At 44.4% G+C, this 23,368-nt stretch overlaps 1 protein-coding gene across 5 annotated transcripts in view; it reads right to left on the bottom strand.

The window, feature by feature from the left end:
* The window catches only part of ARHGAP26 (Rho GTPase activating protein 26), a 426,643-nt gene extending 412,668 nt beyond the window's left edge, over positions 1 to 13,975 (bottom strand). For 3 of the 5 annotated variants that reach the window (XM_019663126.1, XM_019663152.1, XM_019663160.1), the window contains exon 1: positions 13,500 to 13,653. In XM_019663126.1, coding sequence (XP_019518671.1) covers positions 13,500 to 13,653 — 154 coding nt within the window. Of the gene's footprint in view, positions 1 to 13,287; positions 13,364 to 13,499 lie in introns of those variants that run through there. The other 2 variants (XM_019663136.1, XM_019663141.1) reach the window with 2 other exon arrangements.
* Between the last annotated feature and the right edge of the window lie 9,393 nt (positions 13,976 to 23,368).

Genomic DNA, 23,368 nt, shown 5'->3' with positions numbered 1-23,368 from the left:
CACACACACACACACACACACACACACACACTTTTTTCTTATATCCCCTGGTTCTTTTAGAGTCCATGTCAGTACCTAACAAAAGGGCCTGTTCTGTTAAGGATGCTTCCAATGTAAGCAAAAGGTAAATTATGCTTTACAAACATAATCCAACACAATCAAAAGAGCAGCAGACAAATATCAACTGGCTACAGGAATGCAAAGGACCTAAACAAGAGATAGATGTCAAAGAGCTTGGAAAAACTGGAGGTTGGCAACAATTCCACTTTGAGGAATCATCATGGATTCTGACAATCTTTTATCCTATGGAAATGCTGGAACCCACACACACAAAGGTGGGTATACAAGGGATCACTGCAGCACCTCCTCTAACAGTGAAAAACAGTGACAATCCAAGCATCCTTCAAGAATAGACTGGTAAATAAGCTATGGTATAGCCACAAAGTAGAACTAACTCCCTGTAGTCACTAAAAAGAATCCACTATGTAGACGTACTGAGGGAGGACCTCTAAGACACAGCATTAAGCAAAAAGCAAAAAACACAATAATTCATATGGTATAATCCCATTCATGGAAAAAACAAATATGCTCAGAAAAAAAACAAGGAAAAAAACATACCGACTGGTGACAGTGGCTTACTCTGTACATTTCCATACTCACTCTTTGATTCTTTTATGAGAATGTATTCATGAAGTATCTATGTATTTTTTTTGTCTTTGCACTATAAGATTAGGTCATTCATTCACTGCTAATTTCCCCCTCCAAACCTAATCCTGCCCAGTCATCTTTATTTCAGAAAATAGCACCATCATTCATATAACTGCTTCAGCCAAACACATTTGAATCATTCTTGAATTCTCTCTTTTCTCTCCTAATCCAAATGCAATAGGACAGCCGATCCTGTGGGCTTTATTTCCAAAACACCCCGAATCTGACCTCCATCTCAGATGCTGCCACTCCATCCCAGGGTGCCATTGCCCTTACTTGACCTACTATAACAGCCTCCTAATGGCCTCCTCACCTCCATTCTTGCCCCACTACACCTATTCCCCACATGGCTGCACCATGACCTCTTAAAAACACAAGTAGGACCATGTCACAAGCTCCCCTGGCTGCCCATCACACTTAGGATGAAGCCCAGAGTCCTTTCTGGGACTCAAGGCCCCCATGACCTGGCTCCTGGACTCTCCACTACTCAGCTCCAACCACACTGGCCCCAATGCTGGTCCTCAAACCCCCCATGCATTCTCCCACCTCATGAAACTGCCTGCTACTGCCACCCTAAAAGCCCTTACTCTAGTTTTGGGCTTGGAGAGCATGGGAAGAGCAGAGCTGGGCTCCATATCTGTTCATGAAACCTTTCCTTCGATGGCAAAAATATGTCATTTGAAATAGCCTGGATTATAATTTTAAAAATTAAAACCAGTGTCAGTCAAAAATTTAAATCTAGAGGGGCCGGCCGAGTGGCTCATTGGTTAAGAGTTGGATTGGGAGCGCGAGCTCTGAGCGGCAGGGCCGCAGGTTCAGATCCCACATGGCCCATGACACTGCACCCTCTACAGCTAAGATGGTGAACAACAGCTCGACCTGAAGCTGGGCTGCCGTGAGTTGCCGATGACAGCGTAGGCTGCAGCCCCTGCTGCAGTGGGCTGCCGTAAGCTACCGTGAGTGGCCAGCAGCCAGCATGAGCATCCAGCAGTCAGCGTTAGCTGCCATCAGCCGCTGTGCACGGCCATTCAATGGCCAGCGACCGATCTGCCTCGCCCGGGAAGAGCGCAATGATAATACCAACATGGGCCAGTGAAGCAACGTCCTCCATAACTAGACTGAAGAGCAAAAGGACAGCAACTTGTCTGCTCCCCTTCCACCAATTCCCCAATGCTGTTCCCTCCCCCAATTCCTAAAAAAATCTTGAAAAAAAAAAGTTTAAATCTAGAAACACCACTTTTGACTATTAGCTTTATATTGTCAACCCGCCCTTGGCTAACTTTTAAAAATGCAACAGCCTTGACAGGATAACAACGTCACCTTTCTGGGTTGTTTTCTCCAATAGCTCAGTGGTGGTAACAGTTCCTCCCTGACCCTTTCTCACTTTATCAATTCACAGGGTTTGTGACCAGAATTAGAATGTCCAGCCTGGAACCTGCCCAGAGGGATGCTGGCAGGCCTAACCAGGGCAGAAACCTGAACCTCAGCCCCCTAAGAACCACCATCCCTGGGAACCTGAAGCAGACTAGTCAAATGCATCTGAGGTAGAAGCAAATGGAAGCAAAAGTTCCCCAAATGAGAGCAAATGGAGAAAATATGCTGAGCGCAGTTCACTTAAACCATCAAAAGTTTTATGGGACAAGGTAAAGGGGAAAAAAATCCAAGGTATAAAATACTGCCCAACAAAAAGATCTGAATAGACATTTCAGCAAAGAAAATGTACCAATGGCCAATAAGAACATGAAAAGATGCTCAACATCATTAGTCATCAGGGAATACAAATCGAAACCACAATGAGAGAGATACCACCCACACCCACTAGGATGGCTAGAATCAAAAAGACAGATAAGAAGCAGGGTTGGTAATGACATGGAGAAATTGGAACCCTAGTACACTACTAGTGGGAATTTAAAATTATGCTTCCACTGTGGAAAACAGTTTGGCAGGCTCTTTTAAAAATTAACTAAGCATGCGTTAACTGTACAACTAGCAATTGTACTCCTAGGTAAGAAATACAAAATGAAAACATATGTCCACACAAAGACACATATGCAAACACATACAAATGTTCATCGTAGCTTTATTCATGAGAGCCAAAAACTAGGAACAACCCCAATGTCCATCAGCTGGTGAAAGGATTTACAAAGTAGGATTTACAAAACGGAATACTCGTCAGCAATTAAAAGGAACCGACCACTGACAGATACATGCTACAGCATGGATGAGTCTGAAAACATTATGCCAAGTGACAGCAGCCAGGTGCAAAACACCACATAGAGTATGAGTCCATTTGGCTTACATTTTCAGAAAAGACAATCTATCAAGAGAGAACCTATGGAAGACTTCTAACTTTTTCAAGTATTCCCTATGAGGATTTTCTGAGGTTAGACTAAGCCCACTGTCCCATTCATTCATTTAGCCAAATGTTACTGAGCACCCACCAAGTGCCAGGGGCTCTGCCAGGCCTCTGGAGGCAGTGGGAAGCAAGACACTCAGAGGAAGGCTCTCACGGGACTTACGTCAAGCTAGGGGAGGCAGGCAAAAATAAGCCAACGCATAGTGAGCTAATAACCTGAGCTGTCGGTATATGCCAAGAAGAAAATACGACTGGAGGGTATGGTTGACACTGCCCAGCAGGGTGTGGGGGGCGGTTCAGCCGGGCAGCCCTGGAAAGCCCTTCTGAGCATACCTTTGGTGGAGACTGAAATGACGAGAAGCAGCCAACTGTGCAAAGAAAAGTCTGGAGCTGAATCTCTCAAGTGAGATTCAATCTCTCAAGGACAGCAAGTGCCAATACCCTGGGGTAAAGAGGAGTTTGCCCTGTGTGAGGAATAAAAAAGTGACAGTGTTGCCAGAACATGATGTGGGGGAGCTTGTGAATATGGTGACCTATCACTCCCGTGGTTCTGTTACCTTACACAGCAAAAGAAGTTGGTTCACTGACTTCGAGAGCCTCAAAAGGGTGCTTTTCCAGGTAGGCCGAGTCTATCACACAAGCCCTCTAAAATTGGGGAGTTTCTCTGGCTGGTGGGAAAGAGAAAATCAGGGACTCCAGTGAGCAAGCACTATTGCTGGCTTTGCAGATGGAGGACCACAGAGAAGGAATGGAGGAATGTGGCAGTCTCTTAGAAACAGAGAGTGGCCCCTGCTGACAGCCAGCAAGAGGACGGGGACCTCCACCAACAGCCGCAAGGAAATGGATTCCATCAACAACTGAAATGAGCTGGAAGGAAGATTCTTCCCCAGAGCCTCCAGGTGAAAGCTGACACCCTGATTTCAGCCTCGTGAGACCAAGAGCTGAGACCCCAGTTCCTCCATTCCTGGGTTTCTGACCTAAAGAACCAGGAATAATAAATGCATCTTGTTTCATGTTTCAAAAACGAAAAAAATAATAAATTACTGGTTGTCTGAGGCTTGAGGTGAGAATGGAGAGTGCCTTTTGGGGTGATAGAAACGTTCTAAAACTGGATTGGGGTAATGGTTGCATAACTCTGTAAAGTCACTGCATTGTACACTTGAAACTAGTTAATGTATAATTCAATAAAGCTTTAAAAAAACAAAAAACTCCCTGAAAATATGCTGACCTGAAACAAATGGCTACTTTGAAAGGATTAAGCATAAACATAATATTCTTGAGAGATGCCCATGATAAATTGATATGTCAATTCCAAGTGTTAGTAATCATTCTGAGAGGGAAAGGAGATGGAGAGGGGAAAAATACCTTTTTATAATTTAAAGGAGAAAGAACAGTCTTTCTTAATGGTAGTTGATGGTAATTAAAACTCAACAAATAAGATATTCGACCATAAAAAGGAATGAAATCCTGGCACATGCTACAACATGAATGTACCTTGAAGACATTATGCTAAGTAAAATAAGCCAGTCACGAAGGACAAATACTGGATTATTCCATAAATATAAGGTACTCAGAGTAGTTAATTCATGCAGATAGAAAGTAGAATAGAGGCTACCAAGTACTGGGAAGAGAGACTAATGGGGAGTTACTGTTTAATGAGTATAGGGTTTCAGCTTGGCACGATGAAAACGTTCTGGAAAGGGATAGTATTGATGGTTACACAACACTGTGAATGTACTTAATGCCGCTGAATTGTACACTTTAAAGTGGTTTAAGTGGTAAATTTTGTTATGTATATTTTACCACATTAAAAAAAAATAATAAAAATAAATTAAAAAACTCAAATAACCCAATTTAAAAAATGGACAAAAGGGGCCGGCTGAGTGGCTCAGTTGGTTAAGAGCTCGCTCAAGAGTTTGAGCTCTGAGCAACAGCGGTTCGAGTCAGCCCGAGCTGAGCAGCCGTGAGCTGCCAACAGGTGGCAGGATGGCTCAGCTAAAAAAAAAAAATAAAAAATAAAAAATAAATAAATAAAAAATGGACAAAAGATGTGAACAGACACCTCACCAAAAAAGATATGCAGATGGCAAATAAGCAAATAAAAATATGTTCAACAGCATGTTAGCAGGAAATTACAAATTTAAAAAACAATGAGATACCACTATACACCTATTAGAAGGGCTAAATCTAAAATACAGACAACACCAAGTGCAGACAAGGATGTGGAGCAACAGGAACTCTCATCACTGCTAATGAGAATGTAAAATGGAACAGCCACTTTGGAAGACAGTTTGGCAGTTTCTTACAAAACTAAACATACTCTTTGCCATATGATTCAGCAATTGGGCTCCTAGGTGTTTACCCGAAGGAGCTGAAAAATTATGTCCACATATAAATATGCACATAGATGTTATAGCAGCTTTATTCATAATTGTCAACACTTGGAAGCCACCAAGGTATCCTTCAACAAATGGATGGATATATTCATGTGGTCCATCCAGACAATGGGATATTAGTCAGTGATTTAAAAAAATGAGCTATCAAGTCACAAAAAGAGTGGAGGAAATTTAAATGTATATTGCTAAATGAAACAAGCCAACCTGAAAAGGCTACGTACTATATGATTCCAATTATATGACATTATGGAAAAGGCAAATCTAAGGACACAGTAAAAAGATCAGTGGTTGCCAAGGACGGGGCACAGGGAATGAACACACGGAGCACCGGGATTTTTAGGGCATTGAAGCTATTCTGTATGATCCTGTAATGGCCAATACATTTGTAATTACACATTTGTCAAAGCCTATAGTATGTATGTATAATGCAAAGAGTGAACCTTAATGTAATCTATGGACTTAATTAATAACATATCAGTATTATAAAAAATGTACCACATTAATACACGATGTTAAAAATAAAACAGGGGGCCGGCCAAGTGGCGCGATGGTTAAGAACTGGCTTAGGATGCCAGAAGGCCCCGGTTCGGATCCCACATATGAGAGCCAGTGACACTGCCCTCCACAGCTAAGATGCTGAACAACAGCTCAACCTGGAGCTGGGCTGCCGTGAGTCGCCGGCGTCGGCCAGTGGGTTGCCATGGGCTACCGTGTGTAGCCAGCAGCCAGCGTGAGCGGCCAGCAGCCAAAGTGAGCGGCCGTCCAGAAGCCGGCGACTGATCTGCCTCGCCCGGGAAGAGCACAATGATGGTGCCAACTTGGGCCAGTGAAGCAACGTCCTCCACAACTAGACTGAAGAACAAAAGGATAGCAACTTGTCTGTTCCCTTCCCCAATTCCCCAGCACTGTTCCCATCCCCCCAATTCCCCAATAAAAATCTTTTAAAAAATAAATAAAAGAGGAATAGGTGTGAGGGGCTATATGAGTTTCATAAACCTTAAACTGCTTTAAAAATAAAGTCTATTATTTTTAAAAGAGGGGTGAGGTTGGAGGGGAGCTTAAGCCTCCTCAGTCAGTGGGTTGAGAACTATAGACTAGATGCAATTTATTCAATCCAGTTGAGAGCAGAATGGATTAAAGTGAAAGGACTTTTTTTTTAAAGCCAATGTTATGTAAAAACTATAAAATCTTATTTGGATTTAATTTGCTGTTGTTTATATTTGTATGAGTAATATTCCAAATGTCAGTGTTGCAAATTATCACCGTTTACAAATAATTAGGAAATGCCTTTTTTTCTTCTCTTTTATTTGCAAGGTGCTAAAGCAAAGCAAAGGAACTGGGGGAAATGTTTTGCTAACTCCATACCCGTTTGTTCCATTAGGATTTTGTGAGTAATATAATTACTCCTAAACTAAGCAGGTTGGCACTGACATCCTTTGGGAGTATGTGCCATTCAGGGAGGGCTCATCTCGCTATTGCGAAAAGCCTATACCAATTCCTAAAGAAGTACAAAAGGGTGACATGCTTTAAAGCACACAACTCTTGATGTCGATTTTTTTACTCATTTTAATGAACAAAGGGGATGAACCATTGATCTGACCAAATCAGACCCAGGAACAAGTTTTTGGCCTCCCTGCTCGATGCTTTATTACCCAGTTAATAGATAATCACCTCCAGTTATAAAATAAATTACTCATGGGGATGTAATGTACAGCATGGTAACTGCAGTTAATGATACTATAGTGTATATTTGAAAGTTGCTAAGAGAGTGAATCTTAAAAGTTTTCATCACAAGAAAAAAAATTTGTAACAGTGTGGTGATGGATATTAACTAGACTTATTGTAGTGATCATCTCACAATATATACAAATATCAAATTATTATTTGATTGTACACCTGAAATAATGTCACGTATATCTCAATAAAAAAATTGCAATTAAAAAAGAAATAAATGCTATACAACTATGCATTTTTTACATATATAAAAAAGAGAGAGAGAATCATTGGTAATCACTCAGTGCTACCCCACTGACACACTCTATTGCTTCACAAGCCAAGAGATAGTCAGACACCTCATTTGTCCTTCTAGGTTCTTCAATCCTATGATGGAGGGAGAAACACAAAGCTTTAGAGCACAATACAAAATCTCAGCTATTCTTCACTACCCAAGACTCAGGGTTTGCAAAACAACTGGGATGGGAAAACATTCTCACTTAATCTGCACCTACTGCATGTTTCTCCTTTCTACTGTCTAGATCTATGAAGAATTTGCATCTTCACTACCAGCATGTTTACTGAAGAGCTGAAGGGTAAGTTCAGGAGAAGCCCCAACAGTCCACTGCCAAGTCCAAAACTTGGTTGCACAACTTCCTAGCTGTGTGACCTTAGATAAATTACACCAACTATAAACTGCAGAAAAATAAAAATATGCATCTCAGAGGGTGGCGGTCAGGACGAATGAGACAATGTGTGGACTCAGCATAGGGCTGGGCACTTGGTAAGTGCTCAATAAACAAGAGCTGTGGGCATTCTTATTAGACTACTTCTTTCTGTGAAAATTCACTATGGTTGCCTTGGGGATGTGATACAGGTCAGAGATCTCAGAATTATTAACTGCCAAGAATGCAATGAAAAAGTCATGTCATCTCTAAAACATCTCATGAAAACTACAGGCTCGACTAGAGAAATATAAATACATTCACTTCATTTTGTGTGTGTGTGGGGGGGTCCCCCAGAAGAACACCTACCCCAGAGCAAGGCTTGATCCAGTATCACACACCCTGTCCCAACTTAACTAAAAGCTCACTGAGAGAAGGGGCTGGATTCTTCATCTTGTTTTGAAATCTCTGCATCCATCAAAGTACCATGAACTAGAATGAAGCCATTCCTGTCCTGCGAGTTGCAAACACAAGGGCACAGCTGGGTTTCTCTGGGCCCTGGGACACAGTTCAGTCTTTGGGACCTCGCCTCCCGCTAAAGAAGAACAATTTCTAGAATTCCAATCAAGAACTCTGTACCTAAAGTTGGTCACCGCCATCTAGGAGAAAACCATTTAAATTCCACTTCTGATGTCCAGAACAGGCAAATCTACAGAGACAGAAAATACATGGGTGGCTGACTAGGGCTTGGGGCAAGGGTGGGGGCAGGCAGTTGGGAGAAAATGGGGAATAACTTCTAAATGGAATGGGGTTTCTTTTGGAGCATGATGAAAATGTTCTAAGGTTGACTGTGGTGATGGTTGCACAATACTACGAATGTACTAAAAACCATTAAATTGGATGCTTTAAATGAGTGAACTGTACGATAAGGCAAATTATATCTCAATAAAGTTGATATTTTAAAATTTGCATTTCTGCCCCCACCCCTTCCACCTTAAACTATCAGAGAAAAGATACTATGTCTCAGAAAACAGAAGTCAAATTTAAAGGGGCATATCCCAGCAGCAAGTCTCTAAACCAACTGTCAATATGGAAAAAAAAACATAGTTCCTGAAAAACCTCACCACCCCTCAAAACTAAGAGCCTGATTCACTTTCATGTCTATGAAACCACATTTGTTTTGCCATTGAGTCCATGAGACAGGCATACATGAAGTCCAGTGCATTCTGCAGGCTTTTCCTACAAGGCAGAGAGAGGCAGCCCGCCCAGCCACTGAGGCGGGGAGTTAATCTTGCAAGAAGACTGAAACTTTAAGCTGCCAGATGTTATTAGAAACAGCAAAGATATTAGAAGACTTTTTTTTTTTCTTTCTAACTTGTGATGCTTCTTTCGGTATAGCCATGACTTCATTCAAACAGGTTACCAGGATTCTTCCCACCAATCGCTAATACACACACACAACTGTGTTAAGTTACCAACAAATGGCATGAAGAAGGCCTCAACCTACCTCCTTACACCCAAACCAAAAATTGTCCTTCTGCTCTTAAGTGACTTTTGCTCCAAGTCTTGACCACCCTGAATGCTGGGAAATAACAACTACCATTAATTGAGCAGCTATCACCAGGCTCAAAACTAAAGTACTTTCTTCATACACAGTGTTTCACAACCACCCTAGGAGGTCAGCGTGGCTATTCCCATATTACACAGGAAGAACTCAAGCTTAGTGACTTGTCCAGAGTCAACCAGTATGTGATGGGGTCAAGATTCAAACCAAAGAAATCCTAAAACTCTTAATTCTGTACGTCTAAACTTCATCGCCACCCTCTTATTGTCTCTACAGAAAGAAAGAGACTTATTTAAACACACAGAATCTTCTTCACTGAGCCACTGATTAATCAGGTCGAGAAAAGGGTCCTGGGCAAATAAGTGCCCACAGACAAGGCCTGGATAAATCAGCACAGACAAAAAATGACTGGGAGTCTCAAAGGCACTGCTCCACATCAAATGAGAGCTCCAAAAAATGTAGGTCCCTAATTATTTTATTGCTTATCTTCTATGTGTCCAGACCAGAGGTCTGGACTCCAGGGAAAGACTTCAAGGGGTTCATTTTTTATGGAGTCCACGGTGTTTATAACAATTTTCATGGGGATTCAAGAGACAACCGACCTAGACTATGGTTTTGCTTCAGGATTAAGAAGAGCACAGGCTTTGGAATCAGACCTCTTGGGTTTAATTACACTTAACTGCTCTGTTGCCTTGGGCAGGTTACTGACCTCTCTGATCTTCAGTTTCCTCACTCATAAAGTGGAAGTAGCAATAATAATAATAATGTAGCTGAACTTTGGCAATCCCTGGAGGCCAGTTTAATGGCCTCAGATTAACACACAAATGAAACCTAAACCCGAAGAACTGTAAATACTAAGTATTATATAAGGCCATAAAATTTTAGAGCTGGAAGAGACTTGTTAATCATCTAAACCAGTGTTACTGGTATAATTATGTATTTACTTTTTTTTTTTTTTTAAGATTTTTATTGGGGAATTGGGGGTATGGGAACAGTGCTGGGGAAGGGGAACAGACAAGTTGCTGTCGTTTTGTTCTTCAGTCTAGTTGTAGAGGACGTTGCTTCACTGGCCCAAGTTGGCACCATCATTGCGCTCTTCCCGGGCAAGGCAGATCAGTCGCCGGCTTCCGGACGGCTGCTCACTGCGGCTGCTGGCCGCTCACACTGGCTGCTGGCTACATACGGTAGCCCATGGCAACCCACTGCCACAGGGGCTGCAGCCTACGCCTTCACCAGTGACTCACAGCAGCCCAGCTCCAGGTTGAGCTGTTGTTCAGCATCTTAGCTGTGGAGGGTAGTGTCACTGGCCCTCATATGTGGGATCCGAACGGGGCCCTCTGGCGTCCCAAGCCAGTTCTTAACCATCGCGCCACTCGGCCGGCCCTGTATTTACTTTTTTTTTTTTTTGGTAGAAACCAGCAATTTATTCTCTCACAGTTTTGGTGTTGAAGGTCTAAAATCAAGGTGCTGGTTCTTGGCAGGCTCTGGGAAAGAGGCAGCCCTTGCCTCTTCCTAGCTTCTGGTGGTTGTGGGAAATCCTTGGCGGTTTTGGCTTTCACGTACATCAAAACAGTCTCTGCCTCTATCACCACACAATTTTCTTCCCTGTGTATCTCCTTATAAGATCACCAGTTATCAGGTTTAGGGCCAACTCTAATTCAGTATGATTACTTCTTTCTTAACTCGATTATATCTGCAACCTGTATTTACTTTTAAAAACACTTGCTTTACACTTACAGTAGGGATAAGTATCATCAGAAGATAATACACAAATACTAATATAGTAGTATACAATGTAGCAAGCACCTAATGATAATGGAATGCCTGAAGTCTGGGAAATAGTATTAATAGTAAATAATACTTGATCAACTTCACCCTGTTTATTTTAAGAGGTCATGTTCAAGTAGTGGTATTAGTGTAAGAGTATAGTTAGTTGTAGAGTTGGATATACAAAGATTAGAACACCTAGTTCCGCAACAGTCTTTTTCCCCAAATTATAGGGCTGGTCCATCCCATTAGACAACTTTAGTAATTCTTAAACCCTATCGCTGCATTTCTTCCTTCTACCCAAAGAATTCTTACCCATCCCTCCCCCAAAAAAAACAGTAGCAGGCAAGCAAAATGCCAGTCACACACATGCATCCTCTTCAGATTCAAGGCCGAGATACAAAATGCAAGTCCAAATTCCAGCAGGCTTAGTCCAGGAGGTCCATCCTGGGCAAGTGGGATGGGGCAGGATTAAGAACTCCATCTACAGGAACTCCATCTCGGGCTCAGACCCACTGGGGGGTTCAAAACTAAGCCCCACTGCTAGGAGTATGCGGCTTTGGGTTAGTGACTCCCCAAACCTGTTTTGTCATTTGTAAAATGAATAACAGCACGTGAAATTATTCATGGGTGAAGCAGTGCCTGGCATGGACTGTCTCCGTAGCCACAGGGGCAACAGAATATTCCCCCACTACATTCTCGGTGCCCAGGACACAGCAGGCATGCCAAACACTCGCAAAATAAAGCAGAGGCCCAATTAAAGCCGGCCTCAGATTCTATCAAAATTCGGGAGCCCAACCTGTAAATGGGCTCATAACTTACTCCACACCAGGGGTCAAGAATTCCCTGAACCAACGATGGCCCTGATCATTGACAAAGGAAGAAGTCTGTTCTCAGGCCTCAGGTCACAGTCTCACAGTTCTAAGATTATTTCACCCCTTCAAGACTGGCACCTGCTGCCCTGTGGTTCCATTGTCTCCCTCTTCATTTTTAGAAACAACAGGCTCACAGAATGACATCTCAGGCACTTGACTTCTGTGAAGTCTCCTTTAAAGAGGCCTGGGGACAACTCTCACAGCTAGGTCCCTACTCTGCCAACACAACCTTTCTTGGCTGAAAGGTATCACCTATTAAGAAATCCATCACAAAGACCAGAAAAGAAAAGTCAAAGACAATTCCACACTCTGCCTTCACCTTATTCTTGATTCTCAAAACTAAAAGATGGGCTGAACTATTTTTAAATGGGTAGACTGAAAAGGAACCCAAAAAACCATCATACAATCCAAGGCGCTCATCCCCAGAGCACACTTGTTTGGCCGGAAGGAGAAACTCTCTGGCTCTGCAAAAGTCAAGGGGGAAAAAAAATATTACACTGAATGCAAATTTCATTTCCTACCAAAAGGAAATAAGCAAAAATGCTTTTACAAAAAGGCTACAGAATCTTAAAGGATGGTTTAAACTTCTCTTTCCTGAGCGAGGACCGAGGACATTCCTTCTCAGATATTTGCGTTTTCGAGGATAACAGGAGAGGGAAAAAAAAGAGGGAGGGAGAGGAAGAGTGTCAGGATATATTCGTGCTATTTTTAAACCCTCGCCCACAGTTTAGAGTAAAGGAACACTCGGATTCTGTAGTCCCACCCTATCATCTTCTGCTAAACACAAGAATCAGGACCTGCATACGTACATGGCCCTGATTCCAGATTTGGGCGTTACTGGCTGTCAATACTCCAAAGAATCGCTAGCTAACCAACCTTTCCACCCCAGCCCTTCTCTGAGTGGCGCCGGTGCCTTTCGGAGAACCTGGGGGCCCTGAGCAGGCTGGAGCTGCGTGCACGGAGCGAAGCAGTACAAGCCGCCTTTTCCCGAGGGAAGGCAGCGCCCCCTTTTCCCGAGGGAAGGCAGCGCCCCCTTGGCAGGGAACACTCCAGTCCCCCGGTTGGGCACCCAGGGGTGAGCAACTCTTCCCCAAGGGAGCTGGAGTCGTGGATGCGACGGAAATTCCCAACAGGATGCAGCACTCCAGTCCCACTCCCGGACACCTGTGTGCAGCGCACATCCACCGTGGTGACCCAGAGCACCATTTGCGCTCGGTCACCTCCCGGCCATCCCAGAACTCACACGGCTGGAAGACGGGTCTCTTTCCTCAACGGATTGTGGCTGTCTCGCCAATTTTACGTATTCTTCCCTCCTCGTTACAATCATCTATGCCCGTCCCTCAGTGCCCCGGGGACAGAAAAACCAGCCCGGCGCACGGACGCCCAGGGCTGAGAGCCTTCCGACAGCCCCTCCCGCCCCGGGGCCTCGTCCCCGCCAGGCTCGGGGGCACTCACTCTTGAGCGCGCTGATGAGAGACTTCCCGTCCTTGATGAGCTCCTTGATGAATTTGTTGGTCTTGTCGAGCTCCGCTTCGTGTGACTTGAGTGTCTCTCGGAAGTGCGGGCTGTCCAGACAGCAGTCGCTGAATTCCAGAGCAGGGAGCCCCATGGTGCCCGCGACTCCCAGCCGGGGGGCGCGCCTCCCCCGGGGCCCGGGCGGCCCGCAGCCCCGAGCACGCACGCAGTGGGACCGGGGCTGGCACCCCTGACGGCCGGCAGCTCCACAGGTGTGGCGCCGGCTCGCCCTCCGCTCAGCGTCCGCCTGCGCGCACGAGTCCTGAGCCGAGCTGGGACCCGGCTGCAGCACGGCGTGCTACGGAGCGGCGGACCTACAGCGGCGCCGAGAAGCGAGCGAGCAGGCGAGCTAGTGCGGCCGCCGCCTCCCCGCCTCTTTCGCTTGTTCGCTCTCCAGCAGCCTCGAGCGCCCTCTCACAGCAGCCTCAGCCGCCCCGCCGGCGTCCGGGCCGCTCGAACCTGCTAGCGGATGATCTAATCCCAGCCGGACCAATCAGCGCGCCCGTCTCAGCCCGACCCCCAAGCCTCCCGAGACGCTCGGCCCTTCCGCGGCTTTGACCCAATCAGAGAAGACTAGAGGCGGGGCCTGAGGCAGAGGGCGGGGCCCACGCCACCGCCTAGGACTGCAGCACAAGCTCCGCCCCCTCCCGCCCGCGCGGTGTGCAGACTAAGAGCTTTGGAGGTAATCCCTGCGGTGCTTGGGCCCCCACCATACCCGATCTTGCCCCCCTGATGTGGTCCGGGTTCGAGCCTGAGATAGTGTGTTTGCAGGTCTGGGCAGCGGAGGAGCTTAGATGTGCCCAGCACGAAAAAACTGGGAATTACGGCTGCAGTTCCCCTCTGCCCGCCCTGCATTGCTGGGCAATCGAGTTTGCACTCAAAATGCAGCCCCTACCCCGGAGAATCCCGAGTGCATCAGGCAACCACGTTGACCGTAGGTAGTAGGCACACGCTCTTTCCAGTCAGGCAAAAAAGATTTGCATCTTAAAATTACCAGCTCTTGTCTGCAGTCTTCCCGCCCCCTACAGTCCGTCCCCGTCACAGCCACTCCTGCTCAAAACCCGCCCACGGCTGCCCTCAGCTAAAGGATCTAACATCCTTACGAGAATTTCGGCCGCCTGTTGTTTTCCTGTTACGCATCTAACACAATTTTATATAACTTCTCCCACTGCCTGTCGTCCTTTGTTACACCGGAGCTTCACGAGGGAAGAGCTACCGCAGTTTTCTTGTATGCTGCGGTATCCCCAACACCTAAAACTGATTGGCACTGAATGACATTGAGTGCTCCCATGTACTACTTGTGCTATGGTGATTGATAAGTATTTGTGGAATAAATGAGTGGATCCTTTCGGGTGTCCCTCTCCACCTTCCATCCCCAATGCGATGCCCTCTGGTCCCTGTGTTCCACCATAGGAATCAATTCAGGCAGCTCGCTCACTGCTCTTGTCAGGCTGGATCCCACAATGTCTAGTGCTGAATTGTGAACTCCTAGAGGATAGGGACTGTCCTTGAATAAATTATTTGTATGTCCAGGAACTAGCAGCCCTCTTTCAGTTAAGGGGTGGGGGGGGTTGCTTTTTGTTTTGTTTTGTTAAATAAGTCTGCTATGTGCAGGTACTAGGCTATATAGTAGGGATTTAAAGACGAGTAATAGAATGAAATTGACTGCTGCTGGTCAGTGGGAGAGAAAGAAACAACAAGCAGTAGCAATGCTGCACAATAAGTTAGGATAGGAGAAGGCCTGGGAGCTGGGGAACTTGAAGGGGTTGCCAACTCAGGGGGCCAGAGAAAGCATCTATGTTGAGAGATCAATTGATTGAATGAATGAATGAATGAATGAATGAATGAATGAGATCTATTTGCTGGTTGTATCTACATATTTAGACTTGATAGCAGGCATGGGTTTTAACCTCAGTTCTGCCACTTGCTGGCTGTGTGAACTTGGACAGTTAATCTCTAAACCTCAGATTTTTTTTAAGTGTAAAATGGGGATGATAATAGTACCTACCTCACAGGGCTGTTGTGAAGATTAAGTGATAGGATGCACATAAAATGCTTACTTAAACCAGTGTCTGTAGTGTAATAACTGCTCCCCCCTCAAAAACAAAAATATGTTAGATAAATTAAATGGTAACTAACCACGTTATTCAAAGATGAAGTGTGATAAATTCCATTTTATAATCTTTTGCTTCCTCTTGCAGCTGTTAGATAAAATTGTTAAAGAACTGATTTTTCAGAGTAATACTGTAAACTGTAAAGGTTGGTACTCACATGAAGATAGAATTGGAGGTAGGTCTCCTCTATTATTCTGGTAAGCCAGGAGGAAACCAAGAACCTCAATGAACTGGAACCAGGTTCAACTCAGGACTCTAAAAAGAAGAAGATTTGCTGGTTACTTTGGAGACATCAGGGTCTAACTCTTCAGAGACAATTCCCTGGCCTCCCAATTTAAGTAGTTCCCACTCTTAGTCTCCATTGTTATTTTATATCTTAGACCCCTGATTGTTTTCTTCAGTGCAGGCATCACAATTTGAAGTTACTTTGTCTGTGAACCCCACACACACATTGTCTCCCTCGCCCCCCAACCCCACTCCATTAGAATGTAAGCTCCCTGTCGGCAAGACAGTGCTGGGACTGTGTGGTTCATGGCTGTATCCTTTGTGCCTAGAATGGTGCCTACATATTGTAAATTCCCAGTAACTATGTCATTCATGGATGGATGGATGGATGGATGGATGGATGGATGGGGAGCCCTGGCAGACACTCAGTGCTCAGGCTCGCCTTAGAAGTATAGAAAGGAAAGTGAACTGATCTTGCAGCTGCCACAAGAGGAAAAAAGAACTAGTGAAATTTGTGACCACACAGACCTAGAACTGAAGTCCTAGACCAACCACATGAACTCAGAATTTCTAGGGAGAGGAACAAAGAGAATATATGGTAGCTGGGTGACCCCAAGCTAAAAATAAATTACATAAACCACACACACATGGAAATACACTATCCACTGAGACTTGGGGTAAATAAGAATTCGGTAGGTTGCTTCTTACGTCAGGCACAATCATCTTTCTTCACTTGGCTTCTGGGTCACTACCCACTGACTGCCTCTTGGGTCTTCTTTCTCACTGTTCCCTCCTCCTCAGCTTCCTTTACTGATTCCTTCGCATTTTCCCAACCTTTGGACACTGGACCGTCTCAGGTTGGTTCTCAAACCTGTATTCACACACACCTCCTAGATGACCCCAACCTGACTCATGGCTGCAAATGCCATCTGCACACCAACAACCTCCAAATATCTACCCTAGCTTTGACCTCCTTTCTGAACTCCAGATAAGTATAAATGACTTGACTGCTGAATACTCTACCTGTATATCCAAATAGGCCTTTCATCCTTAAAAAGAGACCAGACACATGATCCAATCAGAGGCAATGAGATAGAATTCTTAGACTTGCTAGAGCAATGAGGCCAAAGGTACTCTTTGTTGAACTTGAAGCTGGATAGATATACACCGGGAGATACCGTATTTGCCGGCGTATAAGACGATTTTTTGGCGCTGAAATATATGCCTCCAAGTGGGGGGTCGTCTTATACGCCAGGTACACTTCAGATAGACTGCCCATAGTGCTTGCCCCGTGCCATAGTGGCCTCCCGATGCCCGCCCACTTCATTCCACATACCGTTCAGGCATCAGCAGCGCTGCTGGGTGTATGCTCGGCTGTTATGCGATTTTGCTGTTATGCGATTTTACCACACTCGCAAAATCGCACACAGCCGACCATATAACAAACTCTGTATTTTGAGTGGAAATGTTAGGGGGTCGTCTTATACGCCGAGTCGTCTTATACGCCGGCAAATACGGTAATGTGAGCCACTATATCATGGAGAGGGCCCATCTGAGAATGAAGCTAACACAGAGGAAACAAGAACTGAGAGATGAAGACAGAAAGAGAGATCAAGTATTGAAGACATTGCTTGAGATCCTAGATCTGGCCATATCTGAAGCTAGCATATTGCTATACTTCTCAATTATGTAAGCCAAAAAATTTCCTTTTGAAGCTTTGGCCACATTTTGTTAGCTTTTCTGCCACTTGCAACCAAAAAGTCCAGATGAAAGCCATAATTCCATCTCTATTTTTTTCTACTTCATCCACCAATAGGGATTCAACTGTCTATAGTCAGAGTTACCTCCTTTGCCTGGCTAGCCTATAAATGCAATCCACACTATGCTCAGATTTTCAGGTTGGCCTCTTGTCACCTTCCGTATCAGCCTCACTCTCTGTTTCTCCTTCGTGCTCTCTCTGTCACAGAGCTCTAGTCCTCACCTGAACTCACTGAGCTCACAAACTTCTAACTTCCAAGGCTCACCAAGCTGTGACCCTCACTGCTTCCCATGAACACTTCCTGTTTATTATATTCACCTACAGTGGGCTCTTTCTGCCCTGTCGATCTGTTTGTTTTAATAACTAGATGCAGGACTGGATGGAAGCCACATCTGTCCCTAGGCTTGGAAAGCCCAATGCCCAATTGTTGAGCCCTGGCCACCACCCAACACCCCCGGTACATTCTGTTCGAGCTCAAGCTGCCTTGTCCCGACTGCTATACCTGCTGCTGCTTTTGCCTCCTTCCCTCCTGATGACAAGTTCAGCCTGATGTCACATCCAACTCCGTCATCTCTATTGTGATTGTGTCACCCAGGACCTTTGTCACTTCGCCTCAGAGATCTTGGGAATTTCTGTGAAAGCATACCTAGTGCTCTAGAGGAATCCAGCTTCCAAACACTATTTCACAACCACTGTGATGGTGCTCTCCCTCCTCAAATAAAATTGTTTCCCCTTTTCCTGCCTCCAAACAGGCAAGGTAAGTCATTCACATCTGCCAAGAGAGAAAAATAGCTATCGTCAGAATTGTACAAGAGGAGAAGGCTTTTCCCTTCAGCTTTTGGCTGAAACAGAGGGGTGTTTTTCTGATGACTTGATCTCCTTCCTCTGCTTTTGTTATCTTTCTGCCATTCAATAACTATAAATTGAGTCACCTTCTATATCCTTGTCAAGTCCCAGAGAATTGAGTTGTAACCATTCAACTCAAATTCAACAAATATTTAATTGAGCATCTATTATCTGCCAGGCACTATGCTAGGTAAGGGAGTACAGAGGAGAATGAGACAGGCAAGCTCCCTAACTCATGCAGATTCTACTATGGTGAGGGTAAAAATTAGGCAGCAAATAGACATGTAAACAAATAAATGAACAAAATTTCAGACAGTGAGAGGTGCTATAAGGAAAATACAAAGGGACAATATGTTTCTGAGTAGGGGGTACTATTTCAGGGACAGTGATCAGAGAAGGCTGTTCTAAGGAGGTAATATCTGAGTTAAAACCCAATTGAAGAGAAGGTCAAAGCCATGTGAAGATCCTGGAGAGCAGTATTCCAGACAAAAGGTCAGCAGCACGCATAAAGGCACTAAGCTTGAAGCAACCTTGGTGATGGGGGGGGGGGTTGTCCGTAAAATATGGCCCAGGGACCAAACCCAGTCGGCCTCCTTTTTTTCTATAGCCCAAAAGCTAAGAATGGCTTTACATATTTAAATAGTTGGGGGGAAAAAAAAGAAGAAGAATATTTCGTGATACATGAAATTCAAATTTCAGTGACTATAAATAAAATTTTTATTGGAATACAGACATGCTCATTCATTCATATGTTTCCCATGGCTGGTTGCCTCATTGGCAGAGTGGAATAGTTGCAACAGAGGCTGTGTGGCCTGTAAAACCTAAAATAATTACTATCTGGCCCTTTGCATAAAAAGCTTACAGAGGCCTGTGTTAGAAGAACAGGAAGCAGTATCTTCCCAGGTTTGAGATAGCCTTGAAGTTCTTTAATTATTTTGGATCCTTTTGCCTACACATAACAGAAAACCTGTTCCCAGTTGACTTAGGTAATGTGGAGGATTGAAGATAGCCATAAGCTCTTTGATACTTTTCCCATGAAGAGGCAAAATCTATGTCATCTCCTCTTGAATAGGGGTGGACTTTGCGCCCGCTTTGACCTACAGAATATGGCAGTAGTGCTTCTGTGCCAGTACAGACTTGCTCCTAAAGAAAATGCCAGCTCCCACTTCCTGCCTCTTGGAGCACTCTCTCTGGGAGCCCTGCACTCCCTGTGTAAGAGGTCTGACTCTGAGACAGCCTCAGAGACAGCCGTGCTGGAGAGGCCACACGGCTGGGCTCTCATGGAAGGCCCAAGCTGAGCCTAGACTTCCAGCCATCACCACCAAGATGCCAAATATGTGAGGGAAGCCATCTTGGACTCTTCAGACCAGCCCTTTAGCCAGCTGAATACCATTGAGTGACCTCAGCTGATGTAACAGAACAATCATCTCACTGAACCTTGCTTAGCTTCCTGACCAACAAAACTGTGAAGTAAATAAAATGGGCACTGTTTTAAGCCACTCCTTTATGGCGTAATTGTTTCGTAGCAGTAGACAACCAGAACAAACAACACAGAAATTGTATATCTCACATAAGAAGAAGTTCAGAGGGAGATCAGGATTCATCCACAAAATGTCCTGGTACTGCCTTTCTGCAATTCCTTTGGCTCCGCTCTTTGCTTTGGGTTGGTTTCATCATCAGGCTGGTGGCAAGATGACTGCAGTAGTTCCAGGAGTCTCATTCAAACCTGACAACGTCCAGAGGATAAAGAAAGACTGCTGTTCTTAGGAGAAAGAATATGTAGGCTGATCATAATCTACTCTGGAATTAGGAATGAATTTTCCTGTGAGCCAGTGGAAAGGGATGGACACCTGATCCAAACTGGTGGAAGGAAGGTACGCAGGAAGGAAGTAGGGAAGAAGTAAGTGGATATTGGGTCAGCAACACACTCTGTTCAAGGTCTCTTTCTTTCCATCATTCTTTTTTTCATCCATTCAGCTAGAATATTTTAGGTTGACGCCCATATAATATGCTTTTTAAAATAAGTCAAACACTGTCCGATAAAAATAACTTCAAATGGTTATACTTAATATTTACCAAGCTTTTACTATAGTGGCAGGCATGGGGCTAGATGTTAGGGCTCCTACAATTAAATGGCTCTAAGTTTAAGGAAGTGAAAGTACAAGACCAGCCATATAATCTGCAGAACTCAGTACAAAACGAAAATGGAGAGTTCCTTGTTCAACACTGTTAATTAATTTCAAGATGGCAACAGCAGAGCATTACACCAAGCATGGGCTCCTTCCAAGTACAGGGCCCTGTGTGATTGCACAGGTTGCATGCCCATGAAACTGACCCTGGGAAAGAGCAAATATCCACAAGAAAACAGCAAGGGACCTAGTTTCCATTGGGAGGGCCAGGAAGGCCTCTCTGAAGAGGTGATATTTAAGCAAGGTCCTGAAGGAGGGATAGGAATAGCCAGGTGAAAAGTAGAGGAACGCAGCTCCCCAACAGAATCGCTTTCTTCCTTCTTCCCCGTGTGCCAAGTTGGTTCAGAGACTTAGGGTGGCCTGTCACCAGTTGTGATGAGATAAAAAGATAAAGGTAAGAGATCCTTTTCCTGTCTGTGCCAGCTCAGGCCTGTTTCCCAACCCTTTTCTGGGTTCCAGATCTTAACACTTGGGTAATCTACCCCTATAATCCGATCCTTCTCCTTCAGCACCATACATGGTCAGAGCAGCCCTAGAGAGATGCCAGCCCTATTGACTGCAGTGCTTCCTAGGACAACACCCTAACCCTCCCAACAATCCACTTAGCCCAAGCCTGTCCTAACAGGGAGTCCTCCTCCCTGTCCTCACATTCCTTAAATCCCAAATCATGAAGACAGCTAACACTCACTGGACCTCAAACATTTTTATCACCAAACCCAAATTGTTTCCCTAGAATCGCTTTATCCCATTTTTAGTTCTACAATGTTCTTTATTCTATATTGGATCCTATGGAAACTTGGTGTAGTGGGCCTCCAACTTGGTTGTAAACAGAATCAGATGAGAAGCTTATTAAATATACAAATGGACCTGCCCCATGCCAAACCTAGCTCCTCTATTTTTAACAAGTTCCACAGGTAATTCTGATGCATTGCCAGGTCTCTGAACCATTTCTTTTGCAAGCTGGACAAAATAGAGAAAAAAAAAATCTCATTTGGCTGGTACAAGTCAGAAAGTGTCATTTCTGGCGTTAAATATGACCCCCTCAGGCAAACTACTTTTATTCAGTGCCTCAGTTTCCCCCATTAAGTAATGTGGTGATGATTCTTCCATTACATCTCGACCCTAGAGGCTCTCTGTCGTATAAAATTCATGCTGCCTTCCCATTATCTAGTCCCCCTCTGGGGGCAGCACCCCAGTTTCCTGTGGGAACTAACTACTCCTCTCCTATCGCAGGTAGGCTTGATAGAAATGTCATTCCAGGTGCTCTGATGCCCCCTGGCTGACCAATGGACCAAGTCCCAAGTTTGGGCAACCAGATTTTCTCTCTCAGGAAATTAAATCTTGAGACAAGTGAAGCAGAGACTGAAAATCAATCAAGTTGATTCACTTGGTATGGGTGACCCAAAAAGTTTGTCTGTTAGTTCCTGCTCCTTGAGCTATTCTGGTTTCTATATTTTCTGAAACCTGGTTTTCAGCTTTTCCTTGGGACCTGTGAACAAACCTATAGCCTTCTAACACATTCTTTCCTTTGCTTAAGCGAGCCAGAGTTGGTTCTGTTGTTCGCCACCAAAGAATCCTGAGTCTTAGAATCAAGATCTTTGATAGTGTTCTCTATGATAACTGTACTGTGGCTTCCACCCTTTAAAGCCATTATGAATGATGTCTTATAACTAAAGTGACCATTCTAAGTGAAGTCAAGAGTTTACTTTAATAATGACATCTTGATTCTAGTAGTAATAGATAGTGAAAATTCCTCAATAGGATAAGAGGTTATTCACTGTCCTGGTGAAATATCTTAAATAGAAACAGGCTCTGGGTAAATACTCTTTCTCTAAATGAGACTCGTGGTTCTGGACCCCAGGAAAGAAAAAGACAAGAGAAAAAGGAAAAGGGAAAAGAGGTTGAGTAGAGTTTAAACCATCTCCCCTTTAGCTGCATCCCACCCTATACACAAACTTAAGAAAAGGCCTATTCTTTAAGTATTTAAAAGACAGCTGGAAATTGCATCCAAATATGTATTTTAAGGAGTGACTACTGCAGAGGAAATAGCTTTAGTGATTGAACCCTTTCCTCTCATCAGCCTCTATTTTATTTCTATCCCCATCTTCTTGTTACAGTTATTACTATTTCTTGTCTTTTTTGATATCGTCATTATAATTGTAGCTAATAGTTAATGAGCGCTTCCTTGACCCAGGCATGATGCTGAATGCTTTACATACATTGCCTCATTTCATCCTTACAGGGGCCCTTCAAAGTCAGTATTATTATCCTCATTTTCCAGAAGGGGAAACCGAGCTCAGTGTGGTTAATAGGGCTAATGAGGAACGGAATCACTTCATCACTGATTATCTGTGTGCACCAACTCTCCCCAAGCCTTCCTTCCACTATGCCCTATTGTTTTAAGTGGAAAGTGACTGCTTCATCCAAAGCATCACTGTAAAGAGTATTAAATGTAGCATTTGCACCTCAAATGAAATGGCAAATGAACACACTGCCCATGTCATGTATTGTTTCCCTGACTAGACTATGAGCTCCTTGAGGGCAGGAACTATGTTTTGTCCAGCACAGTATCACCACACGTGTCTGGCATAGAGGAGGTGCTCAAAGAATGCTGGTGGAACCAATGGCTATCTTGCAGGGTCCTCAGACTTAGGGACCATCACAGGGTACAGAGAA

This window comes from Hipposideros armiger, unplaced genomic scaffold, assembly GCF_001890085.2.
Source record: "Hipposideros armiger isolate ML-2016 unplaced genomic scaffold, ASM189008v1 scaffold_11, whole genome shotgun sequence".
Classification (NCBI taxonomy): domain Eukaryota; kingdom Metazoa; phylum Chordata; class Mammalia; order Chiroptera; family Hipposideridae; genus Hipposideros; species Hipposideros armiger.
The sequence above is the reverse complement of the archived record's forward strand: the minus strand, read 5'-3'. Positions and strand labels throughout refer to the sequence as shown.